At 40.8% G+C, this 20,086-nt stretch overlaps 1 protein-coding gene across 3 annotated transcripts in view; it reads right to left on the reverse strand.

Annotated features, from left to right (window-relative positions):
- Window positions 1-20,086, reverse strand: part of LOC149242691 (uncharacterized) — a 406,135-nt gene that overhangs the window by 308,762 nt on the left and 77,287 nt on the right. For all 3 annotated transcript variants that reach the window (XM_089374305.1, XM_089374304.1, XM_089374306.1), the window contains one exon: window positions 17,917-18,032. In XM_089374305.1, the coding sequence (XP_089230431.1) occupies window positions 17,917-18,032 (116 nt within the window). The remainder of the gene's footprint in view (window positions 1-17,916; window positions 18,033-20,086) is intronic.

Raw genomic sequence — 20,086 nt, forward strand, 5'->3', positions numbered from 1 at the left:
GAGACAAAGGGAGCCTCACGTAGAGCCACGCAGAAGCTAGGAGGGCTGACGTAGTTGGCTGAGGAGGTCAGGTTACTGGTGCCGGGATTGCACAGAGCCTAAGAGCTCTCACCTTCAGGTTACTGGGGTTTTAGAAGGTTGTGGGAACATTGCAGAGTGGAGCTAGTGAGGTACTGTAGTCAAAACAGTACCCGGCAGGGCAAGGCCAAGAGGAGGGAGTTTCTACCGAGGGTTTCTAGCCGAGAAACCCGGATCAGTGGTGCGGTTGCACAGACGATCAAAGTAGGGGGCATCTCGACTTCGACAAAAGGATTTCCAGGAGAGAAATCGAGACTCAGAGGGAGTCGGATCGAGAACTTCCAGGAGGGAAGTAGAAGACCATCATGGCACTACACAGAGTAAAAGACCAGGACAAGTTGGACGAAGCATCAAACTTCGCAGTCTGGAAGGCCAAAATCTTATTCGTACTTGACAGAAATCGTGTCAAGCACTTCGCCTTGAAGACGATAGCAATCCCAATCAACACAAATGATAACGACAAGTACGAGGAGGCAATGGCAAGGGCCAAGAACATCATCCTTGACGGGGTCAAGGACCATGTAGTACCACACATTGCCGAGATCAGTTGACTATTATAGAAGCCACGTCGGATCAGGAATTGATGGTGAGGACAGCCCTGAATGTTGTCTCAGAAGACTGGGAGGTATTTGTCCAAACTATACTAGGCAGAGGGACACTTCCACCTTGGGATGAGATGTTGGCGGCTCTTCGCCAAGGAGAGATCAAACGACAATCAAAGGCGAGAAGCAGCAGTAAGGGGATCAAAGTCAAGCAGGAGGAGGAAGATGTTGCTTTAGCATCTGAGGGAAAGCAAGAAAAGCAGAAGAAGAAGGATCTCTCCAAGATCAAGTGCTTCCACTGTGGGGAACTAGGTCATTATGCAACCCAGTGTCCAAAGAAGAAGAGTAAGGGAGAGTCTTCCGAGACTAAGGCAGCAACAGCAAGGGCAAAGAAGGAAGTGGAGACAGATGATGACTTTGCCATGAGTGCACACGCACCACTTGAGTGAAAGTGACTTGAGTGAAAGTGGGGAGACATTGATCTATAGTCAGGCAGACTACAGGCGATGAGGGGCAAGATCCTCGAGGTACCTAGCCTCTTGGATTAGACCCTGCTACGGGAGCCCCGAAGAGAAGTAATAGGACTGGCTGATGTGGGTAGAGACGAATGTGGATGGAGCGGCAGAGAGAGCTACAGTGCAGGAGTCCCAAGACAGCGCGAGGCTAGCAGCTTGTAGCAGTGCGAGAGGCACAAGAGTGTTGCACCAGTGCAGGATGGCATAGAGGTGCGCAATGGTGCAAGATGCAGGTAGTTGTTGCAACAACGCAGAGGTCAGAGAGGGAGCACTTGTCAGCGACAGAGGGAGCTTCAGCATCAAGAGGGTCTCTAGTCCAACAGAGAGGTCAGAGTTGAGAGATCAGTTACTTACTTCTCAGTAACTGAGTTGCAGTGCAACAGTGCGCAGCACGATGCAGCATAATGAGAGGAGTTGCAGTGCAGATGCAGTGTTGGGAGAAAGGACCAACAGCAGCACGGACGCAGAGGGAGTTGTCGTACAGATGAAGCAGTGGCAGTGGCAGAACCATGGGTAGAAGTACAAGATACAGCAGTGCAAAGGATGGTGCGCAGCAGGCCTAGCATCAGCACAGGGACCAATGCCGAATGATCAGAGTAATACTCAGTGAGGAGTATTGCTAGAGCACAGTCCTCGCTAAGAGAGAGTGTTGATTTGTGGTAGCATCAGATGTGCTCTAGCCACGAAATTTGGTGGAGAGGTTGGGGCACATGAGATCTCCAATACCCATAAAGGGTTTAGGCAGATTCTAAATAGTTCAAGAGATATTAAAATAATTAATATTTTTAATGGAGACCCTAAGTCTAAACTTAGGGAAATTAAAATATTAATGTGGATTAATATAAAACTATGTTAGAATGGTCCAAAAGACATGGATCATGCCAGATCTAATCTTAGCCATCGATTAGGGATTTAATCTCGGCCATTGATATGTCAACAAGAAAAATATAAGAGGAGGCTTGAGGACCACTTGGAGACTACACCAAAGTGATCAGTCAATCTATTCTCTAGAGCGGGGTTTGCTAAGAGAAATGGAATCAATGATCAGAGTTGCAGCCTTAGTCACCAGATACGCCGAATTTGAAGCATTAAATTCGAAATTCAGCGTTTTTCAAGGGAAAACGAACATATTCGGCGTTTTTCAAGGGAAATTCGGCGTTTTTCAGACCTTGCAAGGGTTGGTCACCAAGTATCAAGCATTAAACATCACTTTTTTGTGGTCAAATCTCCAAATTTTCATTCCCTAGCTCTGCTAGTTATTTCTCTATAAGGCTGATCTGTTATTGGCATGTGTATGTGGGCTAACAAACTGTGGTTGCAGCAGTCATAAAGGTCTGATATTTGGTTTTGAGCTAACAATTGGTGAGTGCAGCTATTGAAAAATTGATCTATTCTGATATAAAATTTGATATTAAGCATTTAATAGTCTGATTATAAGGATAATCATGATAAAATTCACTCCATACCATTTCTCATATGCATATGATATATCTATCTTTAATATACATTTTTTTTTCGAATTTCTATATGTCGAATTTTATCGACAAAATTTGAGTTGCCGAACTTTATTCGAATTTCATGGTCCTCGAACTCGAACTCGAACTCGAACCTGGTGACTAAGGTTGCAGCTAGGGGGCATTAAGTACAGAGAGACAGAGAGGCAGAGATAGTGCCGGAAGAGCAGCGCAGGAGCCAGAGAGAGTGACGGAGTAGCAGCCAGGGCTCACGCAGAGCCATGCAGAGGCAGCCGAGAGCTGCGCAGTGCTTCAGAGAGGCCAACGTCGCTGACACAGAGGGCCAGAACGCTGACACAGGGCTAGCGTTGGGCAGAGAGAGGCTGACGCAGTCCAAAAACGTAGACGCTAGGGTTTCAGGGGCAGATTGGAGCTGAGGAGCTGCTGGAAGGTTTATCCGAGGTTTCAACCGAGACATTTGTCTCAAACTGAGAGGTATTACTGCCAAGGAAATTCTCTGTTGGGTAAGCCAGATTTGGCACCCAAATTGTACTCTGAAATTGCTTAATAAGAAAACCCTCAGATAGCTACACTAGTTTTCCCGCATTGGGTTTTTCTGGGGACATTGGTCCAAAAATAACGGTGTCATTTGGTGTGATTGTTTATGTTTCCTTCAGTGGTTGATTTGTAATATGTTGAGCATGCACTAGTGTTTATTTTCAGTATTTACATTGTAAATAACTTGTTAAGTAACGGAACAAGTAGGTAGGAATGAACCAGATAAAGTGCATGGAGAGTTTCTAACTGGTAGACTTAGAAACTTCAACATATATAACGTATCCGAACGTGTCCTGTTCCAAGGGGTCAACATGTCCGTATCCGACACTCGAATCCTAGTATCCATCGAATCCTGAATCCCCGTGTCAGGTGACTTAGGTGATACTTGTTGTTTATATGCTTTGTCTTTCCATGAAACATTGGATCTTTAGACAAATGTATACAGCTGGTGTTATCACAAAGTATCACTGTAGGGTTCATCGGTCCTTCAAATAGGTCGGATAGCAGCTTCCTCAACCATACTACTCTCTGCTTACTTCACAGGCTACAACATATTCAGCCTCAACACTACTCAAAGCAACTATGTCTTGCTCTCTCCTCATCCATGAGACCATGGAGGATCCCAAACTGAAACATCCTCTTGTAGTGCTCCTTCCATCTTGATGATGGTGATATGAGCAATGGTGACCATGATGATGAGGACAATGATGCTGATTTTGAAGATGAGGACAGTGATGCTGATTTTGATGATGACTATGAGGATTGATGACTTATGAGTCATGGGCTACCTACTGCCTTGAGGCTTGTATACTTGTAGTTGTTTTGTATTTTCTATTTCTATTTGCCATTGGCATTGCACTACCTATGTACCACATTTTGATGACTTAATGGGAAAACTACAACTTTCAGTGTCTTTATCTTACTATCTTGTGTTTCTCCTTTTGGATCATTGATGAATTGAATATGTATTATGATTTATCATTTATGAATTTAGAATTTATGATTAATTGATTTATCATTTATGTGATATGTATTTGAATTTTGTATGTACTATGCATGCTATAATGTTACTAACTTACTTTGTAAACAGTAAAACTTACATCTAGATGAAGATCTATGTTTGAAATCAATGCATTTGTATCATTAATGAGAATTTGTGTAAGAAATATCTAATTTTTAATATATATATATATATATATATACTTTTTTAATAAAATAATATATAACGCAACCGAACATGCCCTGTTCTGAGGGGTCAACATGTCCAAATCCGACACTTGAATCCACGTATCAGACGAATCCCGAATCCACGTGTCAGGTTACTTAGCATACCACATGTTTTTCGTTGTCTTCTTCTCTAATAGATGTGGGATAAGGTGATCTTTGATGCCATCCAAATTTATTCTTTGCGCCCTTGTTTCTTTTACCTCATGCAAGTCTAGGGCTATTAGATCTGAAGTTGGTGGAACAAATGTGGTGTTGACAAAGTTCCACGGTTTGTTCTCCTTCAAAATGATTGTGATTTGAACCCTCCATTGAAGATAATTTGAGGATTCTTCCAATCTATCTTCATATCAAACATTGGTAGCCATGGTGAATTAAACCTTTAAATTGCTGGCTGAAGACTCACACTCCTTTGAGTTGATACCCTATGTCAAATGCCCTTGGTTTTGTAAACAGAGACTACTGCTCTGATACCATGTTAGTTTTCTTGAATGCAAATCAGATTTGATGTTCAGTAAAATTTCTCAGAACAATAATAAAATTAATTTCCTCAAATCTAAAATTTTTTAACAAGAAATACTCTGAGTTCCTAACTCAGTATGCACAACAGAAATAAACAAACAGTAAACCAGTCAATTAAAAATATTTGACACAGTTTTTACCCTGGAAACCCCAATATGGAGAAAATGAGCAAACTTGGGCTCTTTATTCAGCATCAGAAAATCGATTACAGAACACATTTTCTTAGGAAATTACAGCAGCTATTTACTCAAAAAAATTCAGCCCTTTGACCCAACAAATTAGCTGTATAACATGGTGGAATTTGGCTTGTACAGCCCAGCCAAATCAATCTACACATATCACTGGAAATTGACCTGTACGAACTAGTCAAATCAGCACCAGGTATTATTATCCTACAACCACCATCTCATCCCATAGTTGAGTGGTCCTGGTCAAATAGGATGCTATGCCCTAACCCTTGGACATCCTTGTGCTATGTATTGGTCGTTCAGTACTTTCTTTCGACTCTAATAGTTGCTCTGGTATAGTTTTGTGAGCACATACCACATTTTTTTCGTTGTCTTCTTCTCTATTAGATGTGGGATAAGGTGATCTTTGACTCCATCCAAAATTATCCTTTGCACCCTTGTTTCTTTTACCTCATGCAAGTCTAGGGCTATTAGATCTGAAATTGGTGGAGCAAATGTGGTGTTGACAAAGTTCCACAGTTCTCTCTCAAAATGATTGTGATTTGAACCCTCCATTGAAGATAATTTGAGGATTCTTCCAATCTATCTTCATATCAAACATTGGTAGCCATGGTGAATTAAACCTTTAAATTGCTGGCTGAAGACTCACACTCCTTTGAGTTGATACCCTATGTCAAATGCCCTTGGTTTTGTAAACAGAGACTACTGCTCTGATACCATGTTAGTTTTCTTGAATGCAAATCAGATTTGATGTTCAGTAAAATTTCTCAGAACAATAATAAAATTAATTTCCTCAAATCTAAAATTTTTTAACAAGAAATACTCTGAGTTCCTAACTCAGTATGCACAACAGAAATAAACAAACAGTAAACCAGTCAATTAAAAATATTTGACACAGTTTTTACCCTGGAAACCCCAATATGGAGAAAATGAGCAAACTTGGGCTCTTTATTCAGCATCAGAAAATCGATTACAGAACACATTTTCTTAGGAAATTACAGCAGCTATTTACTCAAAAAAATTCAGCCCTTTGACCCAACAAATTAGCTGTATAACATGGTGGAATTTGGCTTGTACAGCCCAGCCAAATCAATCTACACATATCACTGGAAATTGACCTGTACGAACTAGTCAAATCAGCACCAGGTATTATTATCCTACAACCACCATCTCATCCCATAGTTGAGTGGTCCTGGTCAAATAGGATGCTATGCCCTAACCCTTGGACATCCTTGTGCTATGTATTGGTCGTTCAGTACTTTCTTTCGACTCTAATAGTTGCTCTGGTATAGTTTTGTGAGCACATACCACATTTTTTTCGTTGTCTTCTTCTCTATTAGATGTGGGATAAGGTGATCTTTGACTCCATCCAAAATTATCCTTTGCACCCTTGTTTCTTTTACCTCATGCAAGTCTAGGGCTATTAGATCTGAAATTGGTGGAGCAAATGTGGTGTTGACAAAGTTCCACAGTTCTCTCTCAAAATGATTGTGATTTGAACCCTCCATTGAAGATAATTTGAGGATTCTTCCAATCTATCTTCATATCGAACGTTGGTAGCCATGGTGAATTAAACCTTTAAATTGCTTGCTGAAGACTCACACTCCTTTGAGTTGATACCCTATGTCAAATGCCCTTGGTTTTGTAAACAGAGACTACTGCTCTGATACCATGTTAGTTTTCTCGAATGCAAATCAGATTTAATGTTCAGTAAAATTTCTCGGAACAATAATAAAATTAATTTCCTCAAATCTAAAATTTTATAACAAGAAATACTTTGAGTTCCTAACTCAGTATGCACAACAGAAATAAACAAACAGTAAACCAGTCAATTAAAAATATTTGACACAGTTTTTACCCTGGAAACCCCAATATGGAGAAACGAGCAAACTTGGGCTCTTTATTCAGCTTCAGAAAATCAATTACAGAATATATTTTCTTAGGAATTTACAGCAGCTATTACTCAAAAAATTTCAGCCCTTCGACCCAACAAATTAACTGTATGACATGGTGGAATTTGGCTTGTACAGCCCAGCCAAATCAATCTACACATATCACTGGAAATTGACCTGTACGAACTAGTCAAATCAGCACCAGGTATTATTATCCTACAACCACCATCTCATCCCATAGTTGAGTGGTCCTGGTCAAATAGGACGCTATGCCCTCACCCTTGGACATCCTTGTGCTATGTATTGGTCATTCAGTACTATCTTTCGACTCTAATAGTTGCTTTGGTATAGTTTCGTGAGCACATACCACATTTTTTTCACTGTCTTCTCTAATAGATGTGGGATAAGGCCATCTTTGACTCCATCCAAAATTATCCTTTGCACCCTTGTTTCTTTTACCTCATGCAAGTCTAGGGCTATTAGATCTGAAATTGGTGGAGCAAATGTGGTGTTGACAAAGTTCCACAGTTCTCTCTCAAAATGATTGTGATTTGAACCCTCCATTGAAGATAATTTGAGGATTCTTCCAATCTATCTTCATATCGAACGTTGGTAGCCATGGTGAATTAAACCTTTAAATTGCTTGCTGAAGACTCACACTCCTTTGAGTTGATACCCTATGTCAAATGCCCTTGGTTTTGTAAACAGAGACTACTGCTCTGATACCATGTTAGTTTTCTCGAATGCAAATCAGATTTAATGTTCAGTAAAATTTCTCGGAACAATAATAAAATTAATTTCCTCAAATCTAAAATTTTATAACAAGAAATACTTTGAGTTCCTAACTCAGTATGCACAACAGAAATAAACAAACAGTAAACCAGTCAATTAAAAATATTTGACACAGTTTTTACCCTGGAAACCCCAATATGGAGAAACGAGCAAACTTGGGCTCTTTATTCAGCTTCAGAAAATCAATTACAGAATATATTTTCTTAGGAATTTACAGCAGCTATTACTCAAAAAATTTCAGCCCTTCGACCCAACAAATTAACTGTATGACATGGTGGAATTTGGCTTGTACAGCCCAGCCAAATCAATCTACACATATCACTGGAAATTGACCTGTACGAACTAGTCAAATCAGCACCAGGTATTATTATCCTACAACCACCATCTCATCCCATAGTTGAGTGGTCCTGGTCAAATAGGACGCTATGCCCTCACCCTTGGACATCCTTGTGCTATGTATTGGTCATTCAGTACTATCTTTCGACTCTAATAGTTGCTTTGGTATAGTTTCGTGAGCACATACCACATTTTTTTCACTGTCTTCTCTAATAGATGTGGGATAAGGCCATCTTTGACTCCATCCAAAATTATCCTTTGCACCCTTGTTTCTTTTACCTCATGCAAGTCTAGGGCTATTAGATCTGAAATTGGTGGAGCAAATGTGGTGTTGACAAAGTTCCACAGTTCTCTCTCAAAATGATTGTGATTTGAACCCTCCATTGAAGATAATTTGAGGATTCTTCCAATCTATCTTCATATCGAACGTTGGTAGCCATGGTGAATTAAACCTTTAAATTGCTTGCTGAAGACTCACACTCCTTTGAGTTGATACCCTATGTCAAATGCCCTTGGTTTTGTAAACAGAGACTACTGCTCTGATACCATGTTAGTTTTCTCGAATGCAAATCAGATTTAATGTTCAGTAAAATTTCTCGGAACAATAATAAAATTAATTTCCTCAAATCTAAAATTTTATAACAAGAAATACTTTGAGTTCCTAACTCAGTATGCACAACAGAAATAAACAAACAGTAAACCAGTCAATTAAAAGTATTTGACAGTTTTTACCCTGGAAACCCCAATATGGAGAAACGAGCAAACTTGGGCTCTTTATTCAGCTTCAGAAAATCAATTACAGAATATATTTTCTTAGGAATTTACAGCAGCTATTTACTCAAAAAATTTCAGCCCTTCGACCCAACAAATTAGCTGTATGACATGGTGGAATTTGGCTTGTACAGCCCAGCCAAATCAATCTACACATATCACTGGAAATTGACCTGTACGAACTAGTCAAATCAGCCCAGCAACTCGGCCCCCTTCAGTTCAATCGATTTGCCCAACTCAGCCCTGCCAAATTGATCTATTCCTGCTCCAGGTCCAAACTTAGGAAATATTTAATTAATTCTGCTATGAGAGAATTTTGAGATTCACTGCATGTCATGGCATTTTACCAATGCAGAATCACATTCCAAGTTACATTTTCAACAGGCACTTCATCTTCTACTGCCCCATTTATTACAAGATCCAAGGGAGGTTCCAATGCATATTCAAGGAGACAAAGACCCTCTCAAATTCCTTCAGGTATCCCTATTCAAGATCCTTGGCCTTATACATGCAGGAGGCCCTCAGGCTCCATTCCCATACTCTTCAGCCTCCCTCTTAGTCAGATTCCACCTAGAGGATCACTTCCTTTTTTATGGTACTCCCATCTACTAAGGACACCAAGACACAAACTGACTAAAGCCTTGCTTCCAACACCAATACAGTGCAGACTCAACAGTACCACCCCTACTTCCTAGAGACCTCAACAACATTGCCAGTTCAGACAACATCATCCAAGGCGCAGAAGTGGGTGACCTACTCCAAGAAACAGCAGTGTGCCATCCAAATCCTTCTCGAATTCTTCCCCCAGACAGCGTTCCATCTTGGGCTTTCCCCATTCAGTCTAGAATGTTAGGAGAGATAGATATAGCAGATCATAACATGCTTGTATCCTATGTCACAAGGTTCGTCGAACTTTAACCTTGAGGTTCGAATTTTAGCGAACCTTAAATTTTTTTTGAGGTTCGGCGAACCTCATAGCCATTGACCAAGTCCATAGATCAAAACTCATAACTTCATGTCACAACTCAAGCTTGTAATTTATCCTTGTGGTTTCCATGTCTGTGAAAGCATTGTTGATGTTTATTGATGTTGATTTCTTATTATTTTATCCTATATATGTGTATATATATATATATATATATATATATCATAGTATTCAAAACCGGCCCAGCTAACCGGTTACCGGTCTAACTGGCCGATTAGCAGGCCCACCGGTTGGAACCAGTCAAAAACCCCGATCAGACACCCTGTTTGGCCAAAAATAGGAGCTAACCGGTCCTAACCGGCCGGTTTGTGGTCAAACCGGCCAGTTTTGTCCTAAACCGGCCGGTTTATTGCCAGGGTAAGTATAACCCCCACAAAATGCATTTTTGTGAGTTTTGAAGCTGTTTTGAGGGAAATGTGGGGTTGTTTTTCTTCAAAAATAGTCCCTCCAAGAAAAACATGCCTATCCTCTCATTTTCCTGACACATTTCAACCCTAACAATGTTGGCAATTAATGGTAATGTTAAATTCTTAAAGTAAAAGGATCACTCATCCTTTTATTTAAATTTTTTACATTACCATGAAATGACTCAGGGTGTTTGAGAGTGGTTTCGCCCGCATTGGATTTCATATGGAGTGTTGAAATTTGGTACTGGAGGACAGGTGGTTCCCTAAGGCTTTAATCTTTGGCCTAGGGAAAAGTGTCCAAAAGAATTTAATTTTTCTCCTAAAGTGACTTTATAATTTTTATAAAGTGAAATCTAATTTAAAAGTGAATTTAAGTGATAAAGTTACTAAAGTCTAATTTTAAAGTGACTTTAATAAAGTCAATGTAAAATTAGAAAAGAAAAGTGACTTTGGAAATAAATGACTAAGTGGGTCTTTATTAAAGTGGGGTAAGAGACTGATTCTAGATGGAGTCAAAGACCATTGCATTCCTCATGTGAGAGGAAAGAGAATGCCCATGAGATGTGGACAGCATTGTCCAATCTCTACCAGAGTACCAATGAGAACCAGAAAATGGTCATGAATGAGAAGTTGAAGACCATTAAGATGGGTAATGATAGTGCAGCTGGATATCTCACAAAAATTACTAATGTGAGAAATGAGTTGGCAGCAGTTGGAGAGGTCATTCCACCCACTGAGTTGGTGCGGATTGCAGTGAATGGCCTCCCCCGTTCATGGATGAACTTTGCTGATGGGGTTTGTGCACGTGAGACCCTTCCCACATGGGAGAGGTTTTGGGATAATTGCATTCAGACAGAGATCAAGAAAGGTCAGCTTGGCGCAGCCAAGCCAGTTGAGCAGGATGAGGATGTAGCACTGTTGGCAGGAGGCAAGAAAGGCAAAGGGAAGAAGCAGGCTTCCACAATCAATGGTGGGGGCAAAGGCAAAGGTAAAGGTAAATAGGATAACACACAGAACGACTATTCCAAGGTGAAGTGTTGGAATTGTCAAAAGATGGGACACTATGCAGTTGTGTGTCCGGAGAAGAAGAAGAAGAAGGGGAAGAACCAGAGCATGGCAGCTTCAGCAGAGGTTGAGGACTTTGCAGATCGTTTTGACCGGGAGTTTGCGTTCACTGCGTGTAAGTCCTCTAATGCAAGATCACCTACCACACAGGTTCAAAGGGAGCATGCTTTTCGCTCGATTAGCGGAGCATCTTCGGGTATCTGGTATGTGGACAGTGGGGCTTCACGTCACATGACAGGAGTCCGTGAGTACTTCTCAGAGCTTTCAGAGAGTGGCACTGATATAGAGGTAGTACTCGGTGATGACAAAGTTGTTAGAGCAGTCGGTGTGGGGACACTGACATTTAAGAGGGAGTCCAAACCTCCCTTGAAGGTGTCAGATGTTCTTTATGTGCCAGGGATGAGGAAGAACCTCATATCCGTCTCAGCTTTGGAGGACAGAGGATATGAGGTACTATTCAGGGGAGGACAGGTGTTGATGTATCCCAGGGGCACTCCAGCTGATTCAGCTAGAGTGATAGGTGTACGCCATGCAAAGGTGTACAAGTTTGCATTCCAGCCCCTTTTGGCATTGAGAAGTAGTACCGACAGCAGAGCTAGCAGTTCTGAGCTGTGTGAGATTTGGCACCGCAGGATGGGGCATATGTATCATGGAGCCTTGAGGACCTTGCGGGAGATCACTACAGGTGTTCCAAATTTCAGTATTGATCACTTTGATACTTGCAGAGGATGTGCTATGGGCAAGTTTGCCAAATCCCCTTTTCTCAGTAGTGACAGCAGAGCGACTGGGATTCTTGATTTGATTCATTCCGATGTGAGCGGTCGGATGTCTCATGTTTCCTTGAGTGGATATGAGTACTATGTTTTATTCATTTGATGATCACTCCAGGAGGACCTGGATTTATTTCTTGAAGACCAAGAGTGAGGTCTTCAAGCGGTTTCAGGAGTTCAGAGCTCTTGTGGAGACACAGACAGGTCGGAAGATCAAGTCCCTGAGGTCGGACAATGGGGGAGAGTACACCCTTGGAGAGTTTGTTGACTATTGTGCGGAGGCAGGCATTAGGAGGGAGTTCACTGTTCCTTACAACCCCCAGCAGAACGGGGTTGCGGAGAGGAAGAACAGATCCATCGGAGGGGCTGCCAAAGCCATGCTACATGATTAAGGGTTGCCATTGTTCTTGTGGGCAGAAGCCTGCAACGCAGTTGTTTATTTGCAAAACAAGAGTCCGCATCGTGCCTTGGGGCACATGACTCCGAAGGAGGCTTTTTCTGGGAAGAAGCCTGATATTGGTCATCTTCGTATCTTTGGGTGCATTACATACTCCTACATACCCAAGGAGAAGAGGACCAAACTAGAGCCCACCGCAGAGAAGGGTATCTTTGTGGGCTACAATGAGACCTCAAAGGCCTTTCGAATTTACATTCCTGCACAGAGGAAAGTTGTTGGCAGGTGGGATGTGAAGTTCGAGGAGGACAGGGCCTTTAGGAGGTCACGGGAGTTAGAGTATCTGGATCAGCCAGACCCTCAGCAGCAGTTGAGTATCCGGAGGTACATCTATGAGGATGTCAGGTCCATCAGTGAGTAGTGGCTCGCCGAGCCAGAAGGGTGGTGCTCCGGGCAGCATGCAGAGTAGTTCACTAGGGAGTCCACTGATGGACAGTTCACACGGTACCTCAGCTTCTACAGGTTCAGGTGCAGGCAGGAGGACAGCAGACAGACAGTCAGGAGTTCAGGCTCCTGATGATGATGAGGAGGAGGAGTTTCATTCTCCAATGGGAGAAGTATGCTCAAGGAAGAGGAAGCCCAAGTGGCTTCAGGACACCTTGAGAGATGCCACATCTGTTGCTGAGCCTAAGAGGCCGGTCAGAGAGAGTAGACCACCTGAGAGGTGTTGTAGCTATATGGCAATGACTACCAGCATCCTTGACTCTGAGCCTTCTAGCTATGAGGAGGAAGCTAGCCAGCAGGTCTGGAGAGAGGCCATGCAGGAGCAGTATTCTTCTATCATGAAGAATGATGTTTGGGAGGTGGTGCCGAGGCCTGAGGGCAAATCCGTGGTTACTTCCAGATGGCTTTACAAGGTAAAGCATGCTGCAGATGGTAGCATTGAGAAATTCAATGCGAGGTTTGTGGCTAGAGGGTTTTCCCAAGTAGAGGGAGTTGATTATGAGGAGACCTTCGCTCCCGTGGCTCGATATACTGCAATCCGCTCCATTATATCGATAGCAGCAGAAATGGGTTGGAAGATCCACCAGATGGATGTGAAGACTGCATTTCTCAATGGCTTCATACAGGAGGAGGTGTACATCAAGCAGCCCTGTACTTCAATCCACTCCATTATATCGATAGCAGCAGAAATGGGTTGGAAGATCCACCAGATGGATGTGAAGACCGCATTTCTCAATGGCTTCATACAGGAGGAGGTGTACATCAAGTAGCCACAGGGCTTTGAGCCGCATGGGAAGGAGTCCCATGTGCGCAGACTAAAGAAGGCCCTTTATGGCATGAAGCAAGCTCCCAGAGCTTGGTACTCCAGGATAGATACATACTTGCAAGGAATGGGTTTCAGAAAGAGTGAGGCAGATCCGAACCTTTACTATATTGTGATAGGTAAGGAGCCTCTCATTCTGGTGTTGTATGTGGATGACTTGGTCATTACAAGTACAGAGAGACTCATAGAGCACTGCAAGAGAGATCTTGCGGCGGAGTTTGAGATGAAGGAAATCGGCTTGATGCATTACTTTTTGGGTTTGGAGGTGTGGCAGGAGGAAGGACATTTCTTCCTGGGGCAGGGGAAGTATATTGTGGACATCCTTGGAAGATTCCACATGAAGGATTGTAAACCCATGTCGACACCGATGATCACCAACTGGAAGAAGCTTCATGCTTCGGATTCCGAGTTGGTGGATCCCACATTGTACAGGCAGCTGATTGGTTCCTTGATGTATTTGGTCAATATTAGACCAGATATTTGTTTTGCAGTCAACACGATGAGTCAATTTATGTGTGAGCCTAGGAAGGTTCACTGGGTGGCTGCAAAACACATTTTGCGGTACTTGCAGGGGACAATGGATTATGGTCTGGACTACAGGCAGGGAGATGGAGTGAGATTGCCAGGTTATACTGATTCTGATTGGGCAGGTTGTGCTTCTAATAGGAAGAGCACTTCAGGGTGTTGTTTTGGGTTGGGTTCGGCAGTAGTGTCATGGTTCAGCCGGAAGCAACAGTCAGTAGCATTGAGTTCAACGGAAGCAGAGTATGGGGCAGCCAGTCTAGCTAGTTGTGAGGCCATCTGACTTCGCAAGATGTTGTTTGGCTTATTTGGTCAACCGTTGAGACCTTCAGTGATTTACTGTGATAATCAGAGTTGCATTAAACTCACGGAGAATCCAGTATTTCATGACAGGTCAAAGCATATCGGTATCAAATATCATTTCATCAGAGACTGTGTTCAGAAGGGCGCTGTGAAGCTTGAGTATATTCCCATTGATGAGCAGGTTGCAGATATTCTTACCAAAGCCTTACCACGGGGCAAGCATGACTACTTCAGAGACAAGATGGGTGTGGTGAGGAACACCCTCCTCGGTAAGAGGGAGTGTTGAAATTTGGTACCGGAGAACAAGTGGTTCCTTAAAGCTTTGATCTTTGGCCTAGGGAAAAGTATCCAAAAGAATTTAATTTTTCTCCTAAAGTGCCTTTATAATTTTTATAAAGTCAAATCTAATTTAAAAGTGACTTTAAGTGATAAAGTTACTAAAGTCTAATTTTAAAGTGACTTTAATAAAGTCAATGTAAAATTAGAAAGAAAAAGTGACTTTGGAAATAAATGACTAAGTGGGTCTTTATTAAAGTGGGGCGAATTAAAAAACAGAAAGTGAGATTTAAATGAGCATTTAATCTCAGCCTTAGATCTCAATCTATTTCAGCCATTGGATTTAGGGATTCCCCAAAAGTCACTTAGGGTTAGATTAAAGGAGGGAAAGGAGGAAAAGGTCATTCAATTTCTTTCATGAGCAGATTGAGAGCAAGAGAGCAAGGGAGATTTCTGGACAGGGAGGAGGAGGCAGCAGCTTGGCACACATTCCAAGGCAGCGTTTTAGCAAATCCATACAGCTGAGTTAGCACACAGTGAAAGGCAACTATTGGGCACGATTTTCTAGAAATCCATACAGCAAGTGCACAGAAATAGAGGAGCAGAAATCCGTACAGCAAGTGTTTGTACCTTGGCACGCAAATCGAGGCAAATCCGTACAACTGTACTGCTGGTTTTTTCTGCACGCAAATCGAGGAAATCCGTACAACATATTTATGGCAGCTTGCACGCTTTTCTAGGAGGCCGTACAGCATTTATCGCTGTTCTGTTTTGCTGTTTGCAAGTTTTTGCAGTTGGTTGTGAGGCACGGAAAACGAGATAAGTTGTAAAAGTTTGCTTACTGATTTTTTTGCTGAATATTTCTCACTGTAAAAAGCATTTTCCAGAAATAAGAAAGAGCTCTCGAACTGGTTTTCCCCAAGAGTTGTAGGGGGTTTTTCCAGGGTCACCTTGACCAAAAATCACTGTGTTTAAATGTGTTGAATGGTTGTTTGTATGTGCTGATTTTTATATTTCTGCATTTTCCAGCATTCTGTAAAATTTCCAGAATTTGTGTTTTCAGCAAAATTTATTTTCGAGTTGTTGAATGTATGGATATGGGAAAGGGCATTTAACTATTTTGGAGAAATTAGGTGAAACTGAAAACTGGGGTGGGAAATGAGAAATTTTTACATGGAGAAAGTAAAATTTTAGATCTCACTCAAAATCCAGTAGACTTAATGGTTTTCAGGATTCATGGTTTGGGGGTAAACAATAAATGCAATAGAAGCTCCAAATGATGAGCAAAACTCCTGATCTAGATCCCATTGTGTTGGACGATATTGATCCAACATCAGAATGGGTGGCGAAGACTAAAGAACCTGTGTTTGAGGCTGATTATGATATCGACATGGCTTTAACGGGGGATGAAGCAGATTATGTGGCAGCATCAGAACCAGGATCAGTAGCGGCATCAAGGAAAGGCAAAGAACCAATGGAAGGCACTAGTCATGCAGGTCGACAAACTCGTGCTTCCATTAGGTCCACTTCTATTGTTATTGGTGGCATTGATACTGAGGTTGCGGATCAGTCTAAGGCATCCTCAAACTCTAAACTAGATGATGTCTATGTAGCTCCTAATGATGATCTTGTGGCTAGTAGTGGTGATGAACTTGATGATTGATCATGTGTACACTGTAGACTTGTAGTAGGCCAATGGCCTCATAGCTTGCAGCATTGTTTTTGGACTTTGTAAGCCATTTAGAGCCTCATTGCTTATGTATTTTGCTATTTTGTCGATGATATGTATTGCACTCAGTGCCATTTTGATATATTCACCTTTACATGGTATATAAATGAGCAAACTTTGCATATTTTGTCTCTATTGGCTTGGAATCACGGTTTTAAATCTTACAAATAGTTTTGTTTCATTAAAAATTAATTATTTAATGTATTTTTCTAAAAATGGTTCGTTTAGACCAAACCAGTCCCGATTAGACCGGTTCCGGTCGGTAAACCGGTTCATTAGGTGGACCGGTCCGGTCACCGATTCCGGTTTTAAAAACTATGATATATATATATATATAGATGAACCTAATGGCGAACCTCATCAAAAAATTCAAACTCAAACCGAACCTAATCATAGTCGAACCCGAACTCGAACCCGAACCCGAACCATGTGACTTGCTTGTATCATTGTTCATATTCAAGATCCTGGATCCATTCCCATTGCGCATTTTATCTGAGAGCAATAATCTACTTTCAGTGTTTTATTTTCATGTTTTAGCTGTGATCTATACTTTAATTTTTGTTATTGCTTTTAAAGGGTTTGTTTTGGCACTCCCACTTTCTACTGACATCATTTTATCCAGCAGCACCATTGACCTATTTCAGTGGTCTTTTGCTGGACATTGGTAAAATTATATCTTATCTTTTCTATCTTATCTCCCTAAATAAGATAGATAATTCAAGTGGTATCAAGCAAGTCAAATCCTAAGTTTCGTTATTGAATTTAATAATTTATAGTAGATATGCTAAAAAAAGAGTCTCTCTATGCCATCCACTCATTCATCATTAAAATAAGAAGCATTATATTTAAAAGCCTCCCCATATACCTCTCTCCCTTCTTATGAGTATAATGCACATCTATAATTCTATGAAGTATTTTCAAAATTTCATCTTCCCAGAATTTTACATTTGGAATTCATAATTACACATAACCAGCACCACATTAGGTTGTCATTCACCAAGGGGTAAGCAAGAATGCAACAAACAGAATGACACAACAAAATGAATCACCATCCAAACATAAGTATTAGCTATTGTTGTTCTACCCAGGATCCTCAAACTTTTAAATTCAATGGGGTTCCACTCAATCAAAATATTCCAGAATGTGAAATGTGAATCATGGTCATTTGTGGTATACTGTTCGCAATTCATTGTTATATTGGACAAGGAAAAAAGGAAATTTAAACAGGTCAAGATTGATTGCCATGTTGATGTAGTAATGTCATACCTCCAAGTTCTATAACTCCCAATTTCTCCTGCAATATAAAGCTGGCTAGAATGGCTGCCATAAATGGGGTTGCAAAGTTCACCACAATGGCATCATGCAAGGGCAACACTTGAATGCTGCAACAAAGAGTGTAAAGTGGCCAACATTTCCTGTCAACAATTCTGAAACACTAGAGGCAAACAAAATAAAAGGCATGCACAACAAGCCAACCATCAATGGCTCCCTGGAAGATATCATAATAGAAAACCTTTCATAATTTCATATTGAAATGATAAGTCATTAGAAGATAAACTGGATGATATAAAATTTTAGAAACAAAAAAAACAAGTCAATAATCAAATGAATTTTGATACTCCAACTTGTGAAATTCTGCAATAAATTTTCCTCAGTTTTCAATACACAGTTTGACAAATTTTAGAAAGAAAGAAAGAAAGAAAAAAAGCTTGCAAAAAAAGGATGAAAAGGGGATAACTGCACAAACAATGATCCTGTTGGTTTTACTAATTTTACAAAAATGATAAGAAAATAAGTAAAATATGGACAAAATAAGGAAAAAGAAAAAACTTCCAAGAAAGCTTCATGCTGACTTACGAGAGCAAAAAAGGTTGAACTGATCAATATTTGCAAGGCATCAAAAATCCTGCCAAAGAATTTTCATGCTCACTATTTGTATGCCTATATCTGTTGAAGAACGTAACTAGTGCCAATCTTCATAATTGTATTTGTCAAAAGAAAATTCATTGTAAAAGAAAAAATATTACTGAAGCATGGGTTTCATGCTCTTTCATTTATTTTCTAGGTCATAGCCTCCATTGAAGGCTTCTAGGTTTTGTCAAGAGTCAAAAGAGTCATTGTCACATTTATCAGACCCTTCTTGAGCTTTTGTATCATGTAAAAAGCATTATTTTGTAGTCAAAAGTGTCATTCGTCACCTCCACACCAAGTCGGCCCTGTCCACATGAAATTGGCCTGGATTAGGGCTATTCAACCCAGCAGGAGTACATATAGAGAGGCAGCTTGACTCATTTGAAATATACACTAAACAAGTTCAATCTACAAGGGAAAGAGGCAAAAAAGAAGAGTGAAGTTGAGGAGAAGGAAGGAAGAAGCCGGGAAAGACAAAAATCAAGTTTTTGGGCATCTCTCTCTCATACATGCGAAGTTTCTGAACTAAAGCTGGGGCCCGAAATTGCAGGTCCAAAATTCTGAAGCTGAGGGCCGAATATCTTAGCTAGGGCCGAAATTCTGAATTGAAGTTGCATCTGAGGAGCTGACACTTGGAGACTTTGGCAGGGATCATCTACATAAAGGAAGGGCTGACTTGGTGATTGGATGAGGTCTTTGTCTAGGTCTAAAGGGTTTTCGATTGTCTCATCTTGATTTGAATATACTAGTGGAAGAGTTGGACTGGGTTTTCCCCTAGCTAGGGGCTTTGCCCTGGCTGAGTGCCTACATCTTGTGTCTCTTGTTCTTGTGATCTTCATATACATTTAATTTGGTAATTGCTTGATGAAAGACAACATAATAAAGAAGTAAAAGAAGCCAACATAAATCATAAGTAATTATCAAGAAAAGAGGAATCAAACCCCAATACCTGCACGCATTGATTTCTCAACAAGATCCACTGTTCCAATGTCTAAAGTAGGTAAGCATTTTAAGATTGCATTTATCCCTCCGTAGTTGAATCAAATGACCAAGCCACAGTTACTAGACTCATTCCAGATATATAATTGAAACTTAGCCCAAATATACCAGTGTTCTCTTAGAAAAAAAAAAAATCTCAAAGAATCTTTGTTATATGTACTTCCCTATCCAACGAATACACATTCTAGCAAAAATATTGAGCTCTTTTTCCCAAAATTAAGAAATTTAAATTTATGTGCAGCAAAACTCACTAGTAACAAGCAAGCAAAGCAAGTGCGTTACCGTCCAGATCTCATCTACTTCTTCACAATAGGGATATGAACCTATAGAATTTTTGCTAATTCAAACTCTGACGATGCTCAGATAATCTATGGAGGTGTATGTCTGACTGTGAGCTTGCAATAGCGAAAACAATGAATCAAAGGCAGAATTTCATGGAATATTTTAATCATTGTTTAAATGACAAATTAAGGATACAAGATCATGATGATGCACTCCCACTATTTTCATACATATGTTGCAAACA

This window comes from Pinus tabuliformis, chromosome 8 (assembly GCF_031772625.1).
Source record: "Pinus tabuliformis cultivar Carrire ecotype Pingquan chromosome 8, CPIR1, whole genome shotgun sequence".
Taxonomy (NCBI): Eukaryota; Viridiplantae; Streptophyta; class Pinopsida; order Pinales; family Pinaceae; genus Pinus; species Pinus tabuliformis.